The sequence below is a fragment of the Indicator indicator genome, chromosome 16 (assembly GCF_027791375.1).
Source record: "Indicator indicator isolate 239-I01 chromosome 16, UM_Iind_1.1, whole genome shotgun sequence".
NCBI lineage: Eukaryota > Metazoa > Chordata > Aves > Piciformes > Indicatoridae > Indicator > Indicator indicator.
Genome location: NC_072025.1, coordinates 14,848,499 through 14,869,436, shown reverse-complemented (window position 1 = coordinate 14,869,436; position 20,938 = coordinate 14,848,499). Strand labels below are relative to the sequence as shown.

Below are 20,938 nucleotides of genomic sequence, written 5' to 3'. Positions count from 1 at the left end.
GCATGGGCAGAACTCAATTTCAGCACAGAGTGAGCTGGGAGATCTTCATCCCTTCAGTAAAGCAGGGCCAGCATCCTGCATGGCAAAACAAACCCAAACTGTCCTACCCAGAGTGCATCTGCACACAAGTGTGGGGGCTGTGGTGTTGGCTCAGGGGTGAGTGTAGAATCATAGAATCAGTCAGGGCTGGAAGGGACCACAAGGCTCAGCCAGTTCCAACCCCCCTGCCATGGGCAGGGACACCTCACACTACATCAGGCTGGCCAGAGCCTCATCCAGCCTGGCTGCAAACACCTCCAGGGATGGGGCCCCAACCACCTCCCTGGACAACCCATTCCAGGCTCTCACCACTCTCATGGGGAAGAACTTCTTCCTCACCTCCAGCCTGAATCTCCCCACTTCCAGGTTTATTCCATTCCCCCCAGTCCTTTCACTACCTGACATCCTAAAAAGTCCCTCCCCAGCTTTCTTGTAGCCCCCTTCAGATACTGGAAGGCCACAAGAAGGTCACCTTGGAGCCTTCTCTTCTCCAGACTGAACAGCCACAACTCTTTCAGTCTGTCCTCACAGGGGAGGTGCTCCAGCCCTCTGCTCATCCTGGTGGCCCTTCTCTGGACACCTTCCAGCATGTGTAGCAGATGTACATCTGCCACCTGCATGAACACACAACTTAAAAGCTGTTCACTCCTCTTCCAGCATCTCAGACAACTCCCTCTAGGACAGAAGGAGCTAAAGAAGGGGAAACCCTGAAGAACTTCATGGATGTTCTCCAGCAGATGACACAAAAGGTGGCCACACAGGGCCCACCAGCCCTCACACCCACTCCTAATGGTGCCATGGATGCTCTCTGGTTAAAAGTACACAGGAGACATGCTAAAAACCATCCCAATGACAAGAAGCCCTGCTCCATCTACACCACCACCACTCCAACCTGACCCAGACCTTTCCCTTGGTTTGTGTGTGTATGAGTCCCCTCAGCTGATGGCAGCACTGCAAGAGTTTGGCTCAGTTCTCCAAACTGCTGCTACAAAAAAGAAAACCAAGACTCTGGAGCAGTTAATCAAGGGATTTAGTGAAGTGTTTGGAGAATGCTTTAAAAAAGGGAATGTTAAATACCACAATTAAGCGTGGTGGCCCCAAACCTACCAACAAAAGGGTGGAAAAGGTTGTCTGAGTCTAAGGGGTGGAACATCAAGCTTTAGGTAAAGTCATCTTGGGTGTGATTGAAGCAGACAGCAGTAGAGGGGGAGAGCATGGAAAAAAAACAGATTTTGATGAGTAGAGAGCATGGAACAAACCAGACCTTGATGGGCAGGGAGAGCATGGAACAAACCACATCTTGATGGGTAGAGAGTGAGAGCATGCAGCAAACCACATCTTGATGGGCATGGTGAATTGGCTGGAGTCCCCAAGTTCCTGGAGGAGCAGAAGAGCAGAGAATGTTTAAGAATAAACATTTAACTTTAATGCTTCCACCCTCTCCATCTCTCTGTCCACGAGGTCTAGGAGAGAGTTCAACCAAACCAGGAAAATCCAGTATTGGATTAACCTGCTTTATGATTTCAGTCCTCCCTTCAATCCAGATCTGGAGAGTTCTGCTGAGAAGAATAGTCCAGCTTTGAAGAAACGACTCTGACAAATAGCTAAATGCCAGTATCTGGAGGATTGTCTTCTCCTGAGGTTCAAAAGACCAAGTTCCAGTTTAGGCACTCATGCAAAACAGACAGAACTATGTTCACCTCAGTAAATAAAAGGCAGTTTTTCACTGTTTTTGCCCCTGTCTCTTATGTGACAGTGATAAAGTGGATGGTGGTGAAATACTTGGTGGCTGTCCCAAATATGATTCTCTTTGGGCTGCATGAGGAAGAGTGGCCAGCAGGACAAGGGAGGTTCTCCTCCCCTCTGTTCTGCCTTATTGAGGCCACAGCTGCAGTACTGGGTCTGGTTCAGGGCTTTCCAGTTCAGGAGAGACAGGGAACTACTGGAGAGAGTCCAGTGGAGCCTACAAAGATGCTGAGGGGCTTGGAGCATCTCTGTGAGGAGGAAAGGCTGAGAGCCCTGGGGCTGTGGAGCCTGGAGAAGAGCAGCCCCAGAGGGGATCTGAACAATGCTCAGCAACAGCTAAAGGGTGGGCGGCAAGAGGATGGGGCCAGACCTTTCTCAGTGGTGCCCAGTGACAGGACAAGGGGCACTGGGCACAAAATGGAAGCCAGGAGGTTCCATCTGAACAGGAGGAGCTTCTTTGCTGTGAGGGTGCTGGCACCCTGAAGCAGGATGCCCAGAGAGGTTGTGGACACGAGGAAAAAGCCCCAAGTGGTACCAGGGAATGTTTAGGTTGGACATGAGGAGCAATTTCTTCCCCTTGAGGGTTGTCAAGGCTTGGCTCAGGCTGCCCAGGACAGTGGTGGAGTCCCCATCCCTGGAGGGGTTTCAAAGCTGTGGAGATGTGGTGCTGAGGTTTGGTGGTGACCTGGCAGTGCTGGGGGAATGGTTGGGCTCCATGATCTTGGAGGTCTTTTCCAGTTCAAATCATTCTGTGATGCTGTGCCCTGGGGTGGTTTCAGTGAATCAATCACAGACTTGTGGGCTCCCCCATGGTCTGTTTTTCAGAGTACTTGGGCAGAAGGACCCAGAAGCCACTTTGAAGTTAGTTCTGAGATAACTGGGTGATTGTGGAAGTGTCACAACCAGCTGGTCCTTCGTGGTTCAGCTGAAATCCTTTTTGATTTGCCATGAAAAAAACAGCTCAGGGCTGACTCAGCTGAAACCTTTAAAAGGCTCCAAACCTCTCTGGTACCATCACTGAAGATCAAGTCCTGTGGATTGGAATCCACCTGGACCTGGAGAGCACAGACATCTGAGTGGACCAGAAGGAAAGTTCTACCAGCTGTCTGATTCAAGGTGAGCTGAAGTAAGGGTGGTGAGACACTGGAACAAGCTGCCCACATTGCTCATGGATGCTTCCTTCCTGGAGGTGTTCAAGGCAGTCCCCTGGGCAACCTGATCTAGTGGGAGGTATCCCTACCCCTGGCAGGGAGGTTGGAACTAGATGATCTTTAAGGTCCCTTCCAACCCAACCCAACTCAACCCATTCTAGGATTCTATGACTGATGAACTTCAGAGTGGATTAATCTCCAAAGAAGGAGAAACATCTGTGTAGAATGTGAGCAGACCCAAGTCTTTGTAGCCAGAAGTTGGATAATTTGTTAATTTTTAATGCAAATAATCAGTTGATAAATAGCAAATTAAGATCCAAGGAAACAAGGAATTTTGAGGAGGAATCCTTAGGTTGTAACATTTTGGCCAGCTGTCATTTTGTAATATTCTTCTCAATTCTTCTCAAAAAGGTGGGAGGCAGGAGGATAGGGCCAGACTCTTCTCAGTGGTGCCCTGTGGCAGAACAAGGGACAACAAACTGGAACCCAGGAGGTTCCACCTGAACAGGAGGAGAAACCTCTTTGGTGTGAGGGTGCTGGAGCCCTGGAGCAGGCTGCCCAGAGAGGTTGTGGAGTCTCCTTCTCTGGAGAGCTTCCAAACTCAGGTGGCCATTGTGATCCTGGGCAAGCTGCTGTGCTTTAGCAGGGGGGTTGGAGTGGATGATCTCCAGTGGTCCCTTCCAGCCCTGACCAGAGATTCTGGGATTCTCTGAAGGGGAGCTGACAGCAGGACACTGCAGCCAGCTTTTCTGCACATTCTGTTGGTCTCTGCTGCCTTCTCCATGTTCCTCACTACTCTTTGCAGCCTGTGACATCTCAGGGACACCTGGATGATAAAGTGAGAGAGATGAGGCTTTGGGTGCTCCTGGCATCAGCTTTAAGCACAGCACCAGCCTCTGTTTCTGGAAAATGTCTGCATTGGAGACCTGAGCTCTGTCTGCAGTTCCCATGGAGCACGGGGAGGGATTTGATAGAATCATGGAATAACAGAATTGTCCCAGTTGGAAGGGACTTTTGTCCTGTTCCTGCTATGTTGTCACCACCTCCAGACCACCTCTCATCCTATCACTTGATACTAGGTGGAAGAGATCAACCCCCAACTCCCTCCAACCTCCTTTCAGGGAGTTGTAGAGAGCCAGGAGGTCTCCCCTCAGCCTCTCTTTCTCCAGGCTGAACACCCCCAGGTCCCTCAGCTGCTCCTCACCAGCCCTGTTCTCCAGACTCTTCAGCAGCTTTGTTGCCCTTCTCTGGACCTGCTCCAGTCCCTCAATGTCTTCTTGGAGTGAGAGGCCCCAGACTGAACCCAGTATTCAAGCTGTAACCTCACCATGCCCCATACACTGGTAGCTGCAGCCTGGTGGTTCTCTTGCTGCAGGATCCTGCCACTGTGGCTGGTCACAGCTGCTACACATTGTTGTTCTTCTAATCTCCTGTCTCTGAAGATCCCAGCACCATTAAGCTCTCTAGCCTTGGGACCACATGCTGGCCAAATCCAATAAGGAGCTCCTGGTCACCTGCAGCTTCAATCCCTATTTTCTGGCCATCAGGAACACATGGGCGGTGTCTTTTCCATGCTGCAACCTTTATTCCCTGGTGAAAAAAGCCCTGCTTGGACAGCACTAAACTGAGGAGGTTGCCATGGGAATGTCAGAAGCAGAATCCAGGTGGTGAAGCATCACTGCAGGCAGTGGGCAAGGACAGGAGCAGGGAGATGTTTATGTAGTAAGCAGCAGAGCTTTGATTCCACACTGGAGCTGAGGCAGCTGATCCCAGCTGGAGAACTCCCCTGCTCTAGCTGCTGTCCTATTTCTTGAGAAGTTTCCTCAGTTTTGGACACAAATTAGCTTGTTGAAGGACATTGAGGTGCTGGAGTGTGTCCAGAGAAGGGCAGCAAAGCTGGGGAAGGGTCTGGAGAACAGGGCTGGTGAAGAGCAGCTGAGGGACCTGGGGGTGTTCAGCCTGGAGAAAAGGAGGCTGAGGGGAGACCTTCTGGCTCTCTACAACTCCCTGAAAGGTTGTTGGGGGTTGATCTCTTCCACCCAGTATCAAGTAATAGGATGAGAGTCTGGAGGTGGTGACAACATAGCAGGGACAGGACAAAAGCAGAGTTTGGAGGCTGCAGGGGGTTACTGGGGGCTGCTGCCATGCTGTGTCCTCCTGCAGGTTCCTGCACCATGAGTGTGGGTGAGGATGCTGAGTGGCTGCAGTGGGTGACCAAGCAGTTTGGGAGCATTGCTGGGGAGGACAAAGAAATCAGCTTGGAGGAGTTCAAAACTGCTCTCCAGGTGAAGGAGGTGAGTGCCTGTGGGTCTCTTCCTCCAGACACTGAGCTGTGGTCTCTTCATTCCTCCCTCCTAGTTTGGGGCCGCCCCCATGGCTTCCAGCTTTTGCTGGCCCATTCCCATTGCTGGTGGTGAAAGCTTTGTCTGGAGCATCAGGATTTGGCTGGTGGGGATGAGCTCACCACCATTTGAGAGCCTTTCTCCTCCTCCCCACAGTCCTTCTTTGCTGAGAGGTTCTTTGCTCTGTTTGACACGGATGGGAGTGGGACCATCAGCTTGGAGGAGCTGCTGAGAGCCCTGAGCCTGCTCGTGCATGGCACTGAGATGGACAAGCTGAGGTTCCTCTTCCAGGTGTATGATGTGGATGGTAAGATGATGAGATGTGGATTCATTTGTACTCTCCTGGACAACGCTGGGATTTACAAGACAGCAGGGCTCTCCCTGAGCATTCACAGCTTGGAAATCCCTCCATGGATGGGGACTCCACCACTGCCCTGGGTAGCCTAGGTCAGGCCTTGACAACCCTTTCCATGAGGAATTGTTTCTTGTGTCCAACCTAAACTTCCCCTGGGGCAACTTGAGGCTGTTTCCTCTTGTCCTATCACTTGTTCCTTGGGAGAAGAGACCAAACTCCACCTGGCTCCAACCCCTTTTCAGGGAGTTGTAGAGAGCCAGAAGGTCTCCCTTCAGCCTTCTCTTCTCCAAGCTGAACAACCCCAGGTCCCTCAGCTGCTCCTCAGAAGATGTCACAATTTGGCTTCACATTCCCTCTCAGGTTAAGCCCAGCTGGGTACAGGGTGGGTAGGTCTTCACTTCTGGACCTTCATTAAAGATCTATCTGGCATAATGCTGCTGCCTTCATCTTGTGATGGTAGCATCGAGGCTCCATCTGAAAGCCAGCACTTAAGCAGGGCACACATCAGGATTTCACCCTTGGTCATGGAGAGGAGCAAGTCTCCTTCTTCAGTTGGAACTAGATGATCTTTAAAGCCCCTTCCCACCCAAACCATTCTCTGATCTGTGATCACTGCTGTGGCCCCCTCTGGCCCTGCTCCAGCAGGTCCTCCTCCCTCCTGTGCTGAGCAGCACACCTGGGAGCCGTGTCCTGCTCTGGCCAGGCAGGTTCCCTCCAAGGACGGGAGGCAGTGACTGCATGGAGGGGAGGCAATTCCTGCATCAAAGGTGGAAGGTGAAGGTGGCACCGGGGGGGCGTGAGGGTGCTGTGGTGTGTCAGGTGCCTGCCCTGAGGCTCTGTGTTGGCGGTGCAGGCAGTGGCTGCATCGAGCCGGAGGAGCTGTGCGTGGTGCTGCGGTGGTGCCTGCGGGAGAGCGCCATCGCCCTGCCCGAGCAGCGCCTGCGGGACCTCACCTTCGCCCTCTTTGAGGCTGCCGACAAGGACCACAGCGGCTCCATCACTTTCGAGGAACTCAAGGAGGAGCTGGAGGCTTTCCCAGAGGTCATGGAGAACCTGACCATCAGGTGGGTCCCTCTGGCAGCCTCGCAGGGCACCCTGTGAGCACCTTTTTTGCTCCTCCTGCCTGGAGGAACAACGGTGGCAGTTATGGTTCTACCATGAGGTGCTTGGCCAGCAGTGGGAGCAGCTCAAATGCTTTATAGTGCCAAGCTGGGTGCAAGGATGATGCCACACTGGGTACAGGGCTTGGAGGCAGGGATGGTGCTGGGATGAAGCTGGGATGGGTGCAGACTTCAGCTCCAGGGAAGCTGCCATGGTGGGTGCAGAGCTTGGCTGCAGGGATGGTGCTGAGGTGGGTGCAGTGATGAAGCCAAGCTGGGTGCAGGCATGGTGCTGGGATGGGTGGCAAGGTGGTGGGTGCAGGGATGGAGCTGGGATAGGTGGAAGGGGGATGGGTGCAGGGGGGTGGGTGCAGGGATGGAGCTGGGATAGGTGGAAGGGGAATGGGTGCAGGGGGGTGGGTGCAGGGATGATGCCAACCTGTGGGCAGGGATCAGATGCAAGGGTGGGTGCCGTATGGTGGCTGCAGGAATGGTGCTGAGGTGGGTGCAGGGTGATGAGTACAAGGATGGTGCTGGGATGGGTATGGGGGTGATGCCAGCCTGGGGGCAGGACCACCCCAGGCCTCCCTTTCTGTGGAGAGGATCAGTGCTGCCCTTGCTCCCAGTGCAGCGAGCTGGCTGAAGCCCCCAGCAGCCGTGGAGAGGAGCCACCAGCCACGCTGCCTGAGCTGGGCCTACTGGCACAACCACTGTGGCACCCTGGCCTTCCTGGGGGGCTACACCAGCATCAACCTCCTGCTCTTCTCCCTGGCTGCCCTGCACCACGCCAGCCGTGGCGGCTGGGTGATGGTGGCCAGAGGCTGTGGGCAGTGCCTGAACTTCAACTGCACCTTCCTAGCAGTGAGTGCTGGGTCCTGGGAGGGTGCTGAGCTTCTGAGAGATGTTGGGTGGTGGTGACCTGGGCTGTTCAGGGCTCTTGGAGGGCAGCACTGGAGCCTGTGGGCTTCTGCAGTTGTGGGACTGGGTTGTCTTCTCTAAGAAAGCTGGGGAGGGACTTTTTAGGCTATCAGGTAGTGACAGGACTGGGGGGAATGGAATGAAGCTGGAAGTGGGGAGATTCAGGCTGGAGGTGAGGAAGAAGTTCTTCCCCATGAGAGTGGTGAGAGCCTGGAATGGGTTGTCCAGGCAGGTGGTTGAGGCCCCATCCCTGGAGGTGTTTGCAGCCAGGCTGGATGAGGCTCTGGCCAGCCTGCTCTAGTGTGAGGTGTCCCTGCCCATGGCAGGGGGGTTGGAACTGGATGATCCTTGTGGTCCCTTCCAACCCTGACTGATTCTGTGACTCTATGATTCTAAGTAATGGCAGAAAAATAGGGTTAGGGGGTGGTGAGTTCCCTGGGATGTGGGTGCTCATGGGGCCTTGACTTCTGCCTCTGGGTGCTTCCAGGATGACAATGACCCTGTATTGTGAGGGAGCTGGCTCTGGAACCCTAGAGGACCAGCCTCTGGCTGAGCTCCTCAGCATCTCTGAGTGTCCCCCAGCATCTCCAGTTGCCCCCAACACCTCCAATTTGCCCCCAACTCCTCCCTTTGCCCCTCCTCATCTCCCTTAGCCCCTCCTCATCTCCCTTAGCCCCTCCTCATCTCCCTTAGCCCCTCTCCCTCTCCCGGAGGTGCTGATGCTGCGGAGGTGCCTGACCTGGCTGCGGGCCACCCCCTTGGCCAAGGTTTTGCCCCTGGACCAGCACGTTGTCTTCCACCAGCTCGTGGGGTACGTGGTGCTGGCACTGGCAGCTGCCCACACAGGTGCCCACCTTGCCAACTTCAGTAAGTAGCAGCTCCTGGGAGGGGATGTCCATGTCCCAGAGAGGGGGATGCAGATGTCCCAGGGATGGGATGCAGAGGTTCCAGGGGTGATGTCCATGCCCTGGAGGGATGCATAGGGTCCAGGGAGGAGATGCAGAGGTCGCAGGAGGATGCTCATGTCGCGGAGGGATGGCTGTGTCCTGGAGGTTAGATACAGATGGTCCCAGGGGGGTGATCGTGTCCCAGAAGGATGCACATGCTCTGGGGAGGAGTTGCAGAGGGTGTGTTCATGTCCCAGAGAGATGCAGGTGCCCCAAGCAGGAGATGTCCATGTGCCAGGGGGATGCAGATGCCCCGAGGAGGGGATGCAGAGGTTCCAGAGGGGATGCACATGTCCCAGAGGTGGGATACAAATGTCCCAGGAGGGATGCAGATGCTTCAGGGAGGGGCTGTTCATGTCCCAGAAGGACACACATGTCCTGCGGGGAGGCACATCCGCAGGGAGGGGGAATAGAAGGCCTGGAGAGGAGCTGCCCATGCGTAGGGGCGCTGCGAGGCCTCAGGCAGGCTGCAGGCAGCTGGAGGCTGTGCAGTGCCACGCAGTCTGTGCTCTGTCTGCTGTCCCCCTCTAGTGGCACCTCAGCTGGGCAGCCAACAGCTCCTGCACCCCCCAGCCCTGCATCCCACGGTGAGGTGCCAGGGCTGCACGTTACAGAAACACTGAGTGGTTTGGGTTGGAAGGGACCTCCAAGGTCACCCAGTTTCACCCCCCTGCCGTGGGCAGGGACACCTCCCACCAGCCCAGGTTGCTCAAGGCCTCATCCAACCTGGCCTTGAAGAGCTCCAGGGAGGAGGCATCCACAACCCCCCTGGGCAACCTGATCCAGTGTCTCACCACCCTGAAAAGAATGTCTTCCAAATCTCCAGTCCTTGCTTTACGCACCCCAGTGCAAAGTGCCCCCCTTGCAAGGATGGCAGTCCAAGAACAGGTTCTGCAGAGCAGAAATGTTGCATGAGGAGAAACTTTTTTTCTGGTGTGAAGGTGCCAGAGCCCTGGAGCAGGCTGCCCAGAGAGGTTGTGGAGTCTCCTTCTCTGGAGAGCTTGCAAACCCCCCTGGGCATTGTGATGCTGGGCAAGCTGCTATGGGTGCCCCTGCTTGAGCAGGGGGTTGGACTGGGTGATCTCCAGAGGTCCCTTCCAACCCTCACCATGCTGGGATTCTGTTTTTTTTCCCAAAAGTCCAAGCACTTGGGTGCTTCTTGGTTGTAAATAACAGTTGGCAGCAGGTTGGTGAGCACAGAAGGAACGTGGGCGCTGAGGGATGTGTGCTGCGGGCGCTCCCTGCCCCATCCTGACCCACGCGTGTGCCCAGGCAGGCTGGCGCAGCAGGACGGGCACCATGCCCTCACGGAGTACCTCTTCTCAGCCCTGCCCGAGGTGGGGGGCCTGGGGGGCACGGCCTCACAGACAGGACTGGCACTCCAGGGGCTGCTGGCCGCCATGCTCGCCTTCTCCAGCCCCTGCGTCCGGCGGAGCGGCCACTTCGAGGTGCGTCCCACCACGGCCCCAGGCCACCTGGCAAACCCCAGCCCTGCCAAAGCTGCTCCCTCCTGGGGACTGAGGAACCAGGGTGAGCGTCTGGTGGGTGGCTGCCCACCTGGGTGCTGCCCTGTGGGTGGAGGAGAGCTCATGAGCCTGTGTGGTCCCCCCCAGTACCTCCCTTGGGCTTCCCACACCCCTCAGATGTGATCTTTGGGGCTTTATGTGCTTTGCTTCATCCTTGGGCACTCCACACCCCTCAGGTTTGCAGTTCTGGGGGTTCTGTGCTTTGCTTCATCCTTGGGCTTCCCACACTCCTCAGATGTGATCTTTGGGGCTTTATGTGCTTTGCTTTGTCCTTGGGCACTCCACACTCCTCAGGTGTGCAGCTCTGGGGGTTCTGTGCTTTGCTTCATCCTTGGGCTCCCCACACTCCTCAGATGTGATCTGTGGGGTTCTGTGCTTTGCTTTGTCCTTGGGCACTCCACATCCCTCAGATGTGATCTCTGGGGTTCTGTGCTTTGCTTCATCCTTGGGCTCCCCACACTCCTCAGATGTGATCTCTGGGGTTCTGTGCTTTGCTTCATCCTTGGGCTCCCCACACTCCTCAGATGTGATCTCTGGGGGTTCTGTGCTTTGCTTCATCCTCGGGCTCCCCACACTCCTCAGGTGTGCAGCTCTGGGGGTTCTGTGCTTTGCTTCCTCCTTGGGCACTCCACACCCCTCAGATGTGATCTCTGGGGGTTCTGTGCTTTGCTTCCTCCTTGGGCACTCCACACCCCTCAGGTGTGCAGCTCTGGGGGTTCTGTGCTTTGCTTCATCCATTGGGCTGCCCTTGCCTGCTGGCCTGGCCCAGCACAGCCTCACCACAAGGCACCATTTGGCTCCAGCACTTTCAGTTCATGTTCAACCCTCCCCCGTGTCCTTCATTCTCTGCCCACAGGTCTTCTACTGGACCCACCTCTCCTACATCTCTGTCTGGACCCTCCTCATCCTCCATGGCCCCCACTTCTGGAAGTGGTTTGTGGTTCCTGGTTGCCTCTTTGTGCTGGAGAAGGTGCAGGGCTTGGCTTGGCGGCGTGCTGGGGGGCTGCGCATCGTGGAGGTCAACCTGCTCCCCTCCAAGGTCTGCACCCACAGGGGTCTCCATGCTTCTTCCCACCTTCCTCCTGCTGATCTCCTCTTCTTAGGTCAGGATGAAGATGCTGTGGTGCCCAGAAGCACCTGTAAAGTTTGCAGAGTGTTTTGCAGCATGGAGAAAAGCGCCTTGCAAGCCACCGCAGTCGTTGTTGGACACAGGGGGAAGAGGAGGGACAGTGGGACATGGAAGGGGCTGGTGGCCCCAGTGTGTTTGGGTGGTAGAGGGATGCTCCTCAGCCATCTGCAGGAGGTAAAGGGCACAAGGAATAGCTTATATGGAACAGTTCATAGAATCATAGAAAGGTAGGGGCTGGGAGGGACCTCTCAAGATTCATAGAATCACAGAATGGTTTGGGGTGGAAGGAACCTTAAAGGTTATCTAGTTCCAACCCCCCTGCCAAAGGAGGAGGTTTGGGTTACTCAGGGCTGCCTGAGGAACATTTGCAGCAAGAGGTGAAGGTGATTCCCTCATTTTCAAGCCATGATCCTTTTCATTTAGATTTTTTTTTTTTGTCTGTTTTCCAAGTTCAAAAAATCAAAACTCGCAGGAACGACTCCTTTGGCTCAGAGTTCCTTCGAACCATTGTCATGTGAGGAGATGTCTCTGATGGTGAAGCTGGGCAGCCAAGAGGAGAACAAACTCTCAGGATGAAGCTGCACGTCCACCTTGTGCTGGCTGCTGTTTAAACCAGGGGGCCCAGCTTCTCAGGTCTCCTTTTCCTCCAGGTGACTCACCTTGTGATTGAGAGACCACAGTCTTTCCACTACAAGCCTGGAGACTACATCTACCTGAACATCCCAGCCATTGCCACCTACGAGTGGCATCCCTTCACCATCAGCAGTGCCCCTGAGCAGCAAGGTGATCACTGACCCTTCACTCATTTTGCATCCTGTGGGTGTTTTGCGTCACTTTGATGATGTTTGCCGTCACACAAGTCCCATCAGGGCTGCTGGATCCTCTCTGAGAGTCATGCATGAAGGTGCCCATGCCCAAGGAGCAGTGTGTGTTCATGCAGGCCTGCACACTGGGTCCAGTTCTAAGCTCCCCAGTTCAAGAGAGACAGGGAAATACTGGAGAGAGTCCAGTGGAGGCTATGAAGATGCTGAGGGGCTTGGAGCATCTCTGTGAGCAGGAAAGGCTGAGAGCCCTGGGGCTGTTGAGCCTGGAGAAGAGCAGCCCCAGAGGGGATCTGCTCAGTGCTCAGCAAGAGCTAAAGGGAGAGGGGCAAGAGGAGGGGGCCAGACTCTTCTCAGTGGTGCCAAACAACAGGGGAAGGGGCAGTGGGCACAATCTGGAAGCCAGAAGGTTCTATCTATGATTCTATGAGGAGAAACATCTTTGGTGTGAGGGTGCTGGAGGAGCCCCTGAGCAGGCTGCCCAGAGAGGTTGTGGAGTCTCCTTCTCTGGAGAGCTTCCAAACCCCCCCTTGGCCATTGTGATCCTGGGCAAGCTGCTGTGGGTGCCCTGCTTGAGCAGGGGGTTGCTGCTGGGTCCCTGGAGCTGGAGCTGTGTGGTGCTGGGGCTTTGGGCTGGTTTCTTGGGTAGGTTGCTCACCGTTTGCTGTGCTTCATCCCACAGAGACCCTCTGGCTGCACATCAGGTCTCTGGGGCAGTGGACCAACAAGCTCTATGAATACTTCCAGGAGCCCAAATGTCCCAGCCCAGAGCCAAAACCACTCAGCAGGAGCCTGAGGGAGAAGAGACATCAGCACTGGGTGCAGGTTGGTGCCGATGGGGCTCAGCTGTTGGCAAACACAGGGGTTTGACCTTCAACTGCTGCTGGTTGGCAGCTGTTTGTGAGGTTGGCTTTGCCCCACAATGTGCCCATGGGTTTCTCAAGGTGATGTCCTCATCTGGTACTTGTGGAGGTTTCTGTTGGGTGGTTTGTTCCTGGCCAGCTCCCAAAAAACTCAAAGAATCAGAGAATGGTTTGGGTCGGAAGGGACCTTAAAGCTCATCCAGTTCCAAGCCCCTGCCATGGGCAGGGACACCTCCCACCAGCCCAGGCTGCTCAAGGCCTCATCCAACCTGGCCTTGAACACCTCCAGACAGGGACCATCCACAAGCTCCCTGGGCAACCTGTTCCAGTGTCTCACCACCCTCACTGGAAAGAATTTCCTCCTAATCTCCAGTCTAAATCTCCCCTCCTCAAGCTTCCATCCATTCCCTCTCCTCCCGTCACAACAAGCCCAAGATATGAGGACAGCTCTGGGCTGGATGCTCTCTGCTGAGTGTCTACCCCCAGGGTGATCCCAGTTTTCAGGACAAAGCTGGGCACTGGATGTACCTTTTGTGGTGCACATCCCCTGCGTGGTGCTTGTGTAGCTTTGGAGGGTTTCACACCCCACCAAGGCTGCGTGACCCTGATGGATTGGACATCAGGACCATTGTCTTGGCCTTGGGTTTCCAGGAAGGTCTCTGCAGCAGAATCAGCTCTGAGAAGGGTTTTGTGGCCACTGGTGAGGATGGATCCATTCAGCTGAGGTCATACAAAGCTGCCTGCACTGCTGCCTCAGGAGAGGAGGACCCACCAGTGGAGGGGGTGAGTACCATCACTCGCCATCACTCAGCACCACTGAGACTCCCTAGGGTGCAGGGGCAGAAGGAAGGGGGTCTCTGCACTCCTCAACACAGCAGTGAACCAACCTGGAGAAATGAGGGTTTGGTCCAAATGGGCCAAATTTCATTAAAAAGCTCCTTCTAGAAGGAACTCCTCAGACAGAGATGATGGCAGTGGCAGGATGCTGAGAGAGAAGCTCTCAGCATATTGATTCTGTCTGGGCTGGAGGAGCAGTCCCTGCAGATAACAAAATTTACATGAGCTGGTTCTAATGAGCTTCTCTCCCTGCCACCCTTCCACCTTCATCTGTCCTCCCATGAGCAGAGGTTCCCCACCCCTGCTCCTATCACCTGGACCATCATGGTCCTTAGAAACCTCTTACTCAGCTCCCCCAAGGTGTGTTGGAATGTGGATAATTTGCTTATGACTGTGATCCAGATACCACCAGGTGACAGGTGTTGGATGTTGGTGGGATGTCCCACCAAGCTCTGGGCTCAGCTTGAGCAGTGCTGTGGGATGTGGCTGGAAGTGTGTGTGCAACCTGGACAAACCCAGCTGGGAAAAGCCACCCAGTTCCTAAAGCTGAGGAACAAGCTGGTTTAGGGTTGGCTGTCACAGAGGGGTCAGGGCTGGGCAGCAGGTGGTCATGGCCTCTTCACCTTGCAGGTCTCCACCAGGCTGGGTGAGACCCATCGGCTCTGCAGCGTCAAGGTGAGCAATGTCTTGGTCCTTCTGCAGCTCTGATGAGCAGGGCTGTGCTGGGCATCCCCAGGAAGGACCCACCCGTGTTTCTGGCCACCCCATGCATGTTGATGCCCACCCCACACGTGTTCCTGGCCTCTCCATGCAAGTGCATCTCTGCGCAGATGCTCCCACCTGGGGCTGGTGCAAGCTTGGCATTGCTGGAGGGCTTCATAGAATAGAATAGATTCATAGAATCAGTCAGGGTTGGAAGGGACCTCAAGGACCATCCAGTTCCAACCCCCCTGCCATGGGCAGGGACACCTCACACTAGGTCAGGCTGGCCAGAGCCTCATCCAGCCTGGCCTGAAACACCTCCAGGGATGGGGCCTCAACCACCTCCCTGGACAACCCATTCCAGGCTCTCACCACTCTCATGGTGAAGAACTTCTTCCTCACCTCCAGCCTGCATCTCCCCACTTCCAGCTTTATTCCATTCCCCCCCAGTCCTGTCACTACCTAATAGCCTAAAAAGTCCCTCCCCAGCTTTCTTGCAGCCCCCTTCAGATACTGGAAGGCCACAAGAAGGTCACCTCAGAGCCTTCTCTTCTCCAGACTGAACAGCCACAACTCTCTCAGTCTGTCCTCATAGGAGAGGAGCTCCAGCCCTCTGCTCATCCTGGTGGCCCTTCTCTGGACACCTTCCAGCATGTCCAGATCCCTCTTGTACCAGGGGCTCCAGAACTGGATGCAGTACTCCAGGTGGGTCTCAGCAGAGCTGAGCAGAGAGGGAGAATCACCTCCCTTGACCTGCTGGCCACACTTCTCCTGCTGCAGCCCAGGCTCTGGTTGGCTTTCTGGGCTGCAAGTGCACATTGACAGCTCATGGTGAGCTGAGCATCCCCCAGCACCCCAAATCCCTCTCCTCAGGGCTGCTCTCCAGCCAGTCACTGCCCAGCCTGGATTTGTGCTTGGGATTGCCTCAACCCAGATGCAGGACCCTGCACTTGGTCTTGTTGAACCTCATGAGGTTGGCTTGTGTCCACCTCTCAGGCCTGTCCAGGTCCCTCTGGATGGCATCCCTTCCCTCCAGCCGACCCCACCCTCCTCTTCCTTTCCTCCCATCAAACTCCCCTAAAAGCCCCCAAGTTCTGCCTGGAGACACCTTGCTCACCAGCTCTGCTCCTATCCACAGCCAAAGAGCTGTTGATCCCACAGGCTGCTGGATCTCTCTCCCCAAGTTTCTCATCTCAAGAAGCCTTCTCCTCTCAGAGGTCTTTTCCCAGCCTTACTGATTGACTCTGTGGCCTCTCCTAGTGTGGTAGTTTTAGGCTATGCCTTTACAAGATTTTCCACAGATCTTGACCAGAAAGTGGTAAAACATAAACAAATCATTATTGGGTGTAAAAAAGTAAAATCATGATAGTTCTAAACAACCCCATTGGAGCAGAGAACCAACTTCAGCTTAGTCATGTCAGCAACATCTCTCTCTCCTCTTGCTTCCTCGGGCTGGGAGATATTAACTTTGTGCTTCTGCTGGCTTCTGCTTGCCCTTGGCTGCATTGTTTTGGCTAAGTCTAACATCTCTCTGCTCTTTCACTCGTCCCTTTTTTGTGCACAGGAGGTTAAGGGGGAGCAGGGAGGGAGAAGCTATCAGCTTCCCCTGGTCTTTGGCCAGGGGTGGGGGTCCCTGTGCTGTTTGTTAACTGTAAATATCTGTAAATATTGTATGGTTTGTACACATTCGCTGCATTCCCTGTAGTTTTGCTTGGTAAACACAGCTTTCATTTGCTTCCACACTGAGCTGGTCTGGCAAATTTCCTGTTGGGGGTGGGGTGGGAGTGGGGGTGGAATTTCAAGCCACCACACCCTAGTGCTACATCGATGGCCCCTACGGGACCCCAGCGCGGAGGATCTTCAGCTCGGAGCACGCGGTGCTGATCGGCGCCGGCATCGGCATCACCCCCTTCGCCTCCATCCTGCAGAGCATCATGTACAGGTGGGTGCCCCGCCAGCACCTCGGGCTCTGCTCGTGCCAGCAGGGCCCCCAGGAGGAGCTTTGGTGTGGCTTTGAGTGGCACAAGAGGTGGTGACCTTTAAAAGTCTCCTCCAGCCCAGCCCGTGGTAGGTCTGTCCTCCAGCACTTCTGCCGGGGGGATGTGCTCCATGAATCGTAGAATTCCAACCAGGTTGGAAAAGACCTCAGAGATCATCAAGTCCAACCTATCACCCAGCACCTCATGACTAACTAAACCATGACTTCAAGTGCCATGTCCAATCCTTTTTTGAACACCTCCAGGGATGGTGACTCCACCACCTCCCTGGGCAGCACATTCCAAGGGCAGATCACTCTTTCTGTGAAGAACTTTCTCCTCACCTCCAGACTAAACTTCCCCTGGTGCAGCTTGGGACTGTGTCCTCTTGTTCTGGTGCTGGCTGCCTGGAAGAAGAGACCAAACCCCCTCCTGGCTACAACCTCCCTTCAGGTAGTTGTAGACAGCAATGAGGTCTCCCCTGAGCCTCCTCTTCTGCAGGCTAAACCCCCCAGCTCCCTCAGCCTCTCTTCATAGGGCTGTGCTCCAGACCTCTCCCCAGCCTCATTGTCCTCCTCTGGACACCTTCAAGTATCTCAATATCCTTAAATTGAGGAGCCCAGAACTGGACACAGTACTCAAGGTGTGGCCTAACCAGAGGGGGGCAGGATGACTTCCCTGCTCCTGCTGGCCACACTATTCCTGACGCAGGCCAGGATGCCATTGGCCTTCTTGGCCACCTGGGCACACTGCTGGCTCATGTTCAGCTGCTGTCAGCCAGTACCCCCAGGTCCCTCTCTGCCTGGCTGCTCTCCAGCCACTCTGACCCCAGCCTGTAGTGCTCCATGAGGTTTTTGTAGCCAAAGTGCACTTGGGCTTGTTAAATGCCATCATGTTGGACTCTGCCCATCTGACCAGCCTGTCAAGGTGCCTCTGGAGAACTCTCCTACTCTCTAACAGATCAACACCTGCTTGGTGTCATCTGCAAACTTACTAATGGTGGACTCAATCCCCTCAGCCAGTTCACAAGGCAGCACCCATTGTGGCTCCTCCTCACTTCTAACCTTGGGATTCATAAGAGCATGGCCACCAGACCTGCAGCTGGGTCCTCCCTTGGTGTTAAAGCTTCCTTTCCACTTCAGGAAACCCTCTGGCAAGAGGTTGGCTATGGGCACCCACTTAGAGTTGGTGAAGGAGAGGTGATCACAGGCTCACAGGATGTTAGGGGTTGGAAGGGAACTCTGCAGGTCATCAAGTCCAACACCCCTGCCAGAGCAGGACCATAGAATCCAGCACAGGTCCCACATGGTGCCCATGCAAAGGTGTGCTGGGCTCTGAGGGGTGCAGGTGGTTGGGACAGGTGGTGTGTGCCCATGCAAAGGTGTGCTGGGCTCTGAGGGGTGCAGGTGGTTGGGACAGGTGGTGTGTGCCCATGCAAAGGTGTGCTGGGCTCTGAGGGGTGCAGGTAGTTGGGACAGGTGGTGTGTGCCCATGCAAAGGTGTGCTGGGCTCTGAGGGGTGCAGGTGGTTGGGACAGGTGGTGTGTGCCCATGCAAAGGTGTGCTGGGCTCTGAGGGGTGCAGGTGGTTGGGACAGGTGGTGTGTGCCCATGCAAAGGTGTGCTGGGCTCTTGAGGGGTGCAGGTGGTTGGGACAGGTGGTGTGTGCCCATGCAAAGGTGTGCTGGGCTCTTGAGGGGTGCAGGTGGTTGGGACAGGTGGTGTGTGCCCATGCAAAGGTGTGCTGGGCTCTGAGGGGTGCAGGTGGTTGGGACAGGTGGTGTGTGCCCATGCAAAGGTGTGCTGGGCTCTTGAGGGGTGCAGGTGGTTGGGACAGGTGGTGTGTGCCCATGCAAAGGTGTGCTGGGCTCTTGAGGGGTGCAGGTGGTTGGGACAGGTGGTGTGTGCCCATGCAAAGGTGTGCTGGGCTCTGAGGGGTGCAGGTGGTTGGGACAGGTGGTGTGTGCCCATGCAAAGGTGTGCTGGGCTCTGAGGGGTGCAGGTGGTTGGGACAGGTGGTGTGTGCCCACGCAGGTACCGCCGGCGAAAGCAGAGCTGCCCCAGCTGCCACTACTCATGGTGTGAGGACCTGCAGGACGAGGAGATGATGCTCAGGAAGGTAGGAGCAGGGGGAGAGGGCTGTGGGATGAAAGTTAGCCCTGGGAATGGGGGCAGGAGGGCTGCAGGCTCCTGAGGGTGGAAAGCCCATGAGCATCTTTACAATTCGTTCCAGGGAGGGTGGTGAGACACTGGGACAGGTTGCCCAGGGAGGCTGTGGATGTCTCCTCCCTGGAGGTGTTCAATGCTGGACAAGGCCTTGAGCAACCTGGGCTAATGGAAGGTGTCCCTGCCCATGGCAGGGGGGTTGGAACTATATGAGTCTTAAGGTCCCTTCCAACCCAAACCACTTTATGAATCTATGAATCCTTTCCTGGTCCAGGAGGTCTGGGTTGGGGCGGTAGGTGTCTGGATTTGGTCCCTGTGCTGCCTGCCAGCTCTGGAGCAGAAGCTTTTGTGGCCTTCCAGGTTGACTTCATCTGGATAAACCGGGACCAGAAGCACTTTGAGTGGTTTGTCAGCCTGCTAGCAAAGCTGGAAATGGAGCAGGCTGAGCACGAGCCAGGAGGTGAGCAGGAGGCAGGGGCCAACCAGCCCTGGCCTGACCCAGGGCTGCTCATCCCTGTGCTTGGCATCACCCTCTGGAGCCCCCAGCTCAAGCTGGTGGGGGATGGACACCCCCGGTCTGCAGCTGGGCTCCCCTTGACCACCCAGGGAGGTTCCTGGAGATGCACATGTACATGACATCAGCCCTCAGCAAGAATGACATGAAAGCCATCGGGCTGCAGATGGCCCTGGACCTCCTGGCCACCAAGGAGCAGAAGGATTCGATCACAGGACTTCGGACCAGGACCCAGCCTGGCCGCCCTGACTGGAGCAAGGTGAGGGCTGGTCCTGTCCCACCACCCACACCATGCTCCCCAAACTCACTCTTTACAGAGGACACCACTGGAGAGTCCCCTCTACTTTGCCCTGTTGAGGCACATCTGCAGTGTCCAGTTCTGTGCTCCCCAGTTCAAGAGGGACAGAGAGTGTCCAGTGGAGCCTATGGGGATGCTGAAGGGACTGAAACCTCTCTCTGAGAGCCCTGGGGCTGTTGAGCCTGGAGAAGAGCAGCCCCAGAGGGGATCTTGTTAATGTTTATAAATATTTGAAGGACTCGGGGGGGGAAGCAAGGAGATGGGACCAGACTCTTCTCAGTGGTGCCCAGTGACAGAACAAGGGGCAAGAAACTGGAACCCAGGAAGTTCCACCTGAGCAGCAGGAGAAACTTCTTTGGTGTGAGGGTGCTGGAGCCCTGGAGCAGGTTGCCCAGAGAGGTTGTGGTGTCTCCTTCTCTGGACCCACCTGGATGTGTGACCTGCCCTAGGTGATCCTGCCTTGGCAGGGATGTTGGACTCTATCTCCAGAGGTCCCTTCCAACCCGTACCATTCTGGAATTTGGAGTAGGAAAATGCTCCAGGCTATCCAGACCCAGGAAAGCTTATTCAGAGTGCTACAGGAGCTCAGGAAGGATGAGTTGTGCTGGGCACCAGCTCCCTGGGGCAAGAGTAGGCTGTGCCACCACCATCTCTCTCCCTGGAGGTGTTCCCGGCCAGGTTGGACAAGGCCTTGAGCCAACCTGCTCTAGTGGGAGGTGTCCCTGCCCATGGCAGAGGGGTTGGAACTGGATGATCTTCAAGGTCCCTTCCAACACAAACCATTTTATGAATCTATGAATCTCTCCTCCTTTCACTCCAGGTGTTTGGGAAGGTGGCAGAGGAGAAGAGAGGGAAGGTCCAGGTCTTCTTCTGTGGCTCACCAGCGCTTGCCAAAGTCATCAGGGCTCAATGTGAGCACTTTGGCTTCCGCTTCTTCAAGGAACACTTCTAAGCAGCAGCCTCCCTGCCTGCCCACCAGCCCTGAGGCAGGGTGCTGGGCACCAGCACCACCCATGCCTCACACTAGATCAGGCTGGCCAGAGCCTCATCCAGCCTGGCTGCAAACACCTCCAGGGATGGGGCCTCAACCACCTCCCTGGACAACCCATTCCAGGCTCTCACCACTCTCATGGGGAAGAACTTCTTCCTCACCTCCAGCCTGAATCTCCCCACTTCCAGCTTTATTCCATTCCCCTCAGTCCTATCACTGTTCCTCAGTCAGGGTTGGGGAGGGTGGGAAGAACCATGAGAGAGGGACAGGGAGGGGAATGGCTCAGCTGGGCCACAGGGCTTTGGGGTGGAAGGGATGGGGTCCTGGAGCTACCTGGGGAGTCCTGGAGCATCTTGCAGGGGTTTTGAGAGGGGGAAAAAAATCGGTGTCCCAGAGCACTTGGGGATAGGGGGGGAGGGGAGAGGGGCTTGAAGCACCTTTCAGGGCTTTGGGGCAGAAGGGACAGGGTCCTGCATTATCTTGCAGGGCTTTGGGATGGAGGGGATGGGGTCTTGGCAC

At 55.6% G+C, this 20,938-nt stretch overlaps 1 protein-coding gene across 1 annotated transcript; it reads left to right on the top strand.

Moving 5' to 3' along the window:
• The first annotated feature begins 5,101 nt into the window (after positions 1 to 5,101).
• NOX5 (NADPH oxidase 5) lies at positions 5,102 to 20,380 on the top strand. The gene is made up of 15 exons (XM_054388025.1): positions 5,102 to 5,230; positions 5,435 to 5,585; positions 6,487 to 6,697; positions 7,360 to 7,594; positions 8,365 to 8,518; positions 9,871 to 10,046; positions 10,981 to 11,163; positions 11,904 to 12,036; positions 12,757 to 12,922; positions 14,416 to 14,449; positions 16,294 to 16,418; positions 18,485 to 18,569; positions 18,977 to 19,076; positions 19,223 to 19,389; positions 20,249 to 20,380. Exons 1-15 carry the CDS (start codon positions 5,111 to 5,113, stop codon positions 20,378 to 20,380), a joined length of 2,172 nt encoding a protein of 723 aa, XP_054244000.1. The 5' UTR covers positions 5,102 to 5,110.
• The last annotated feature ends 558 nt before the right edge of the window (positions 20,381 to 20,938 follow it).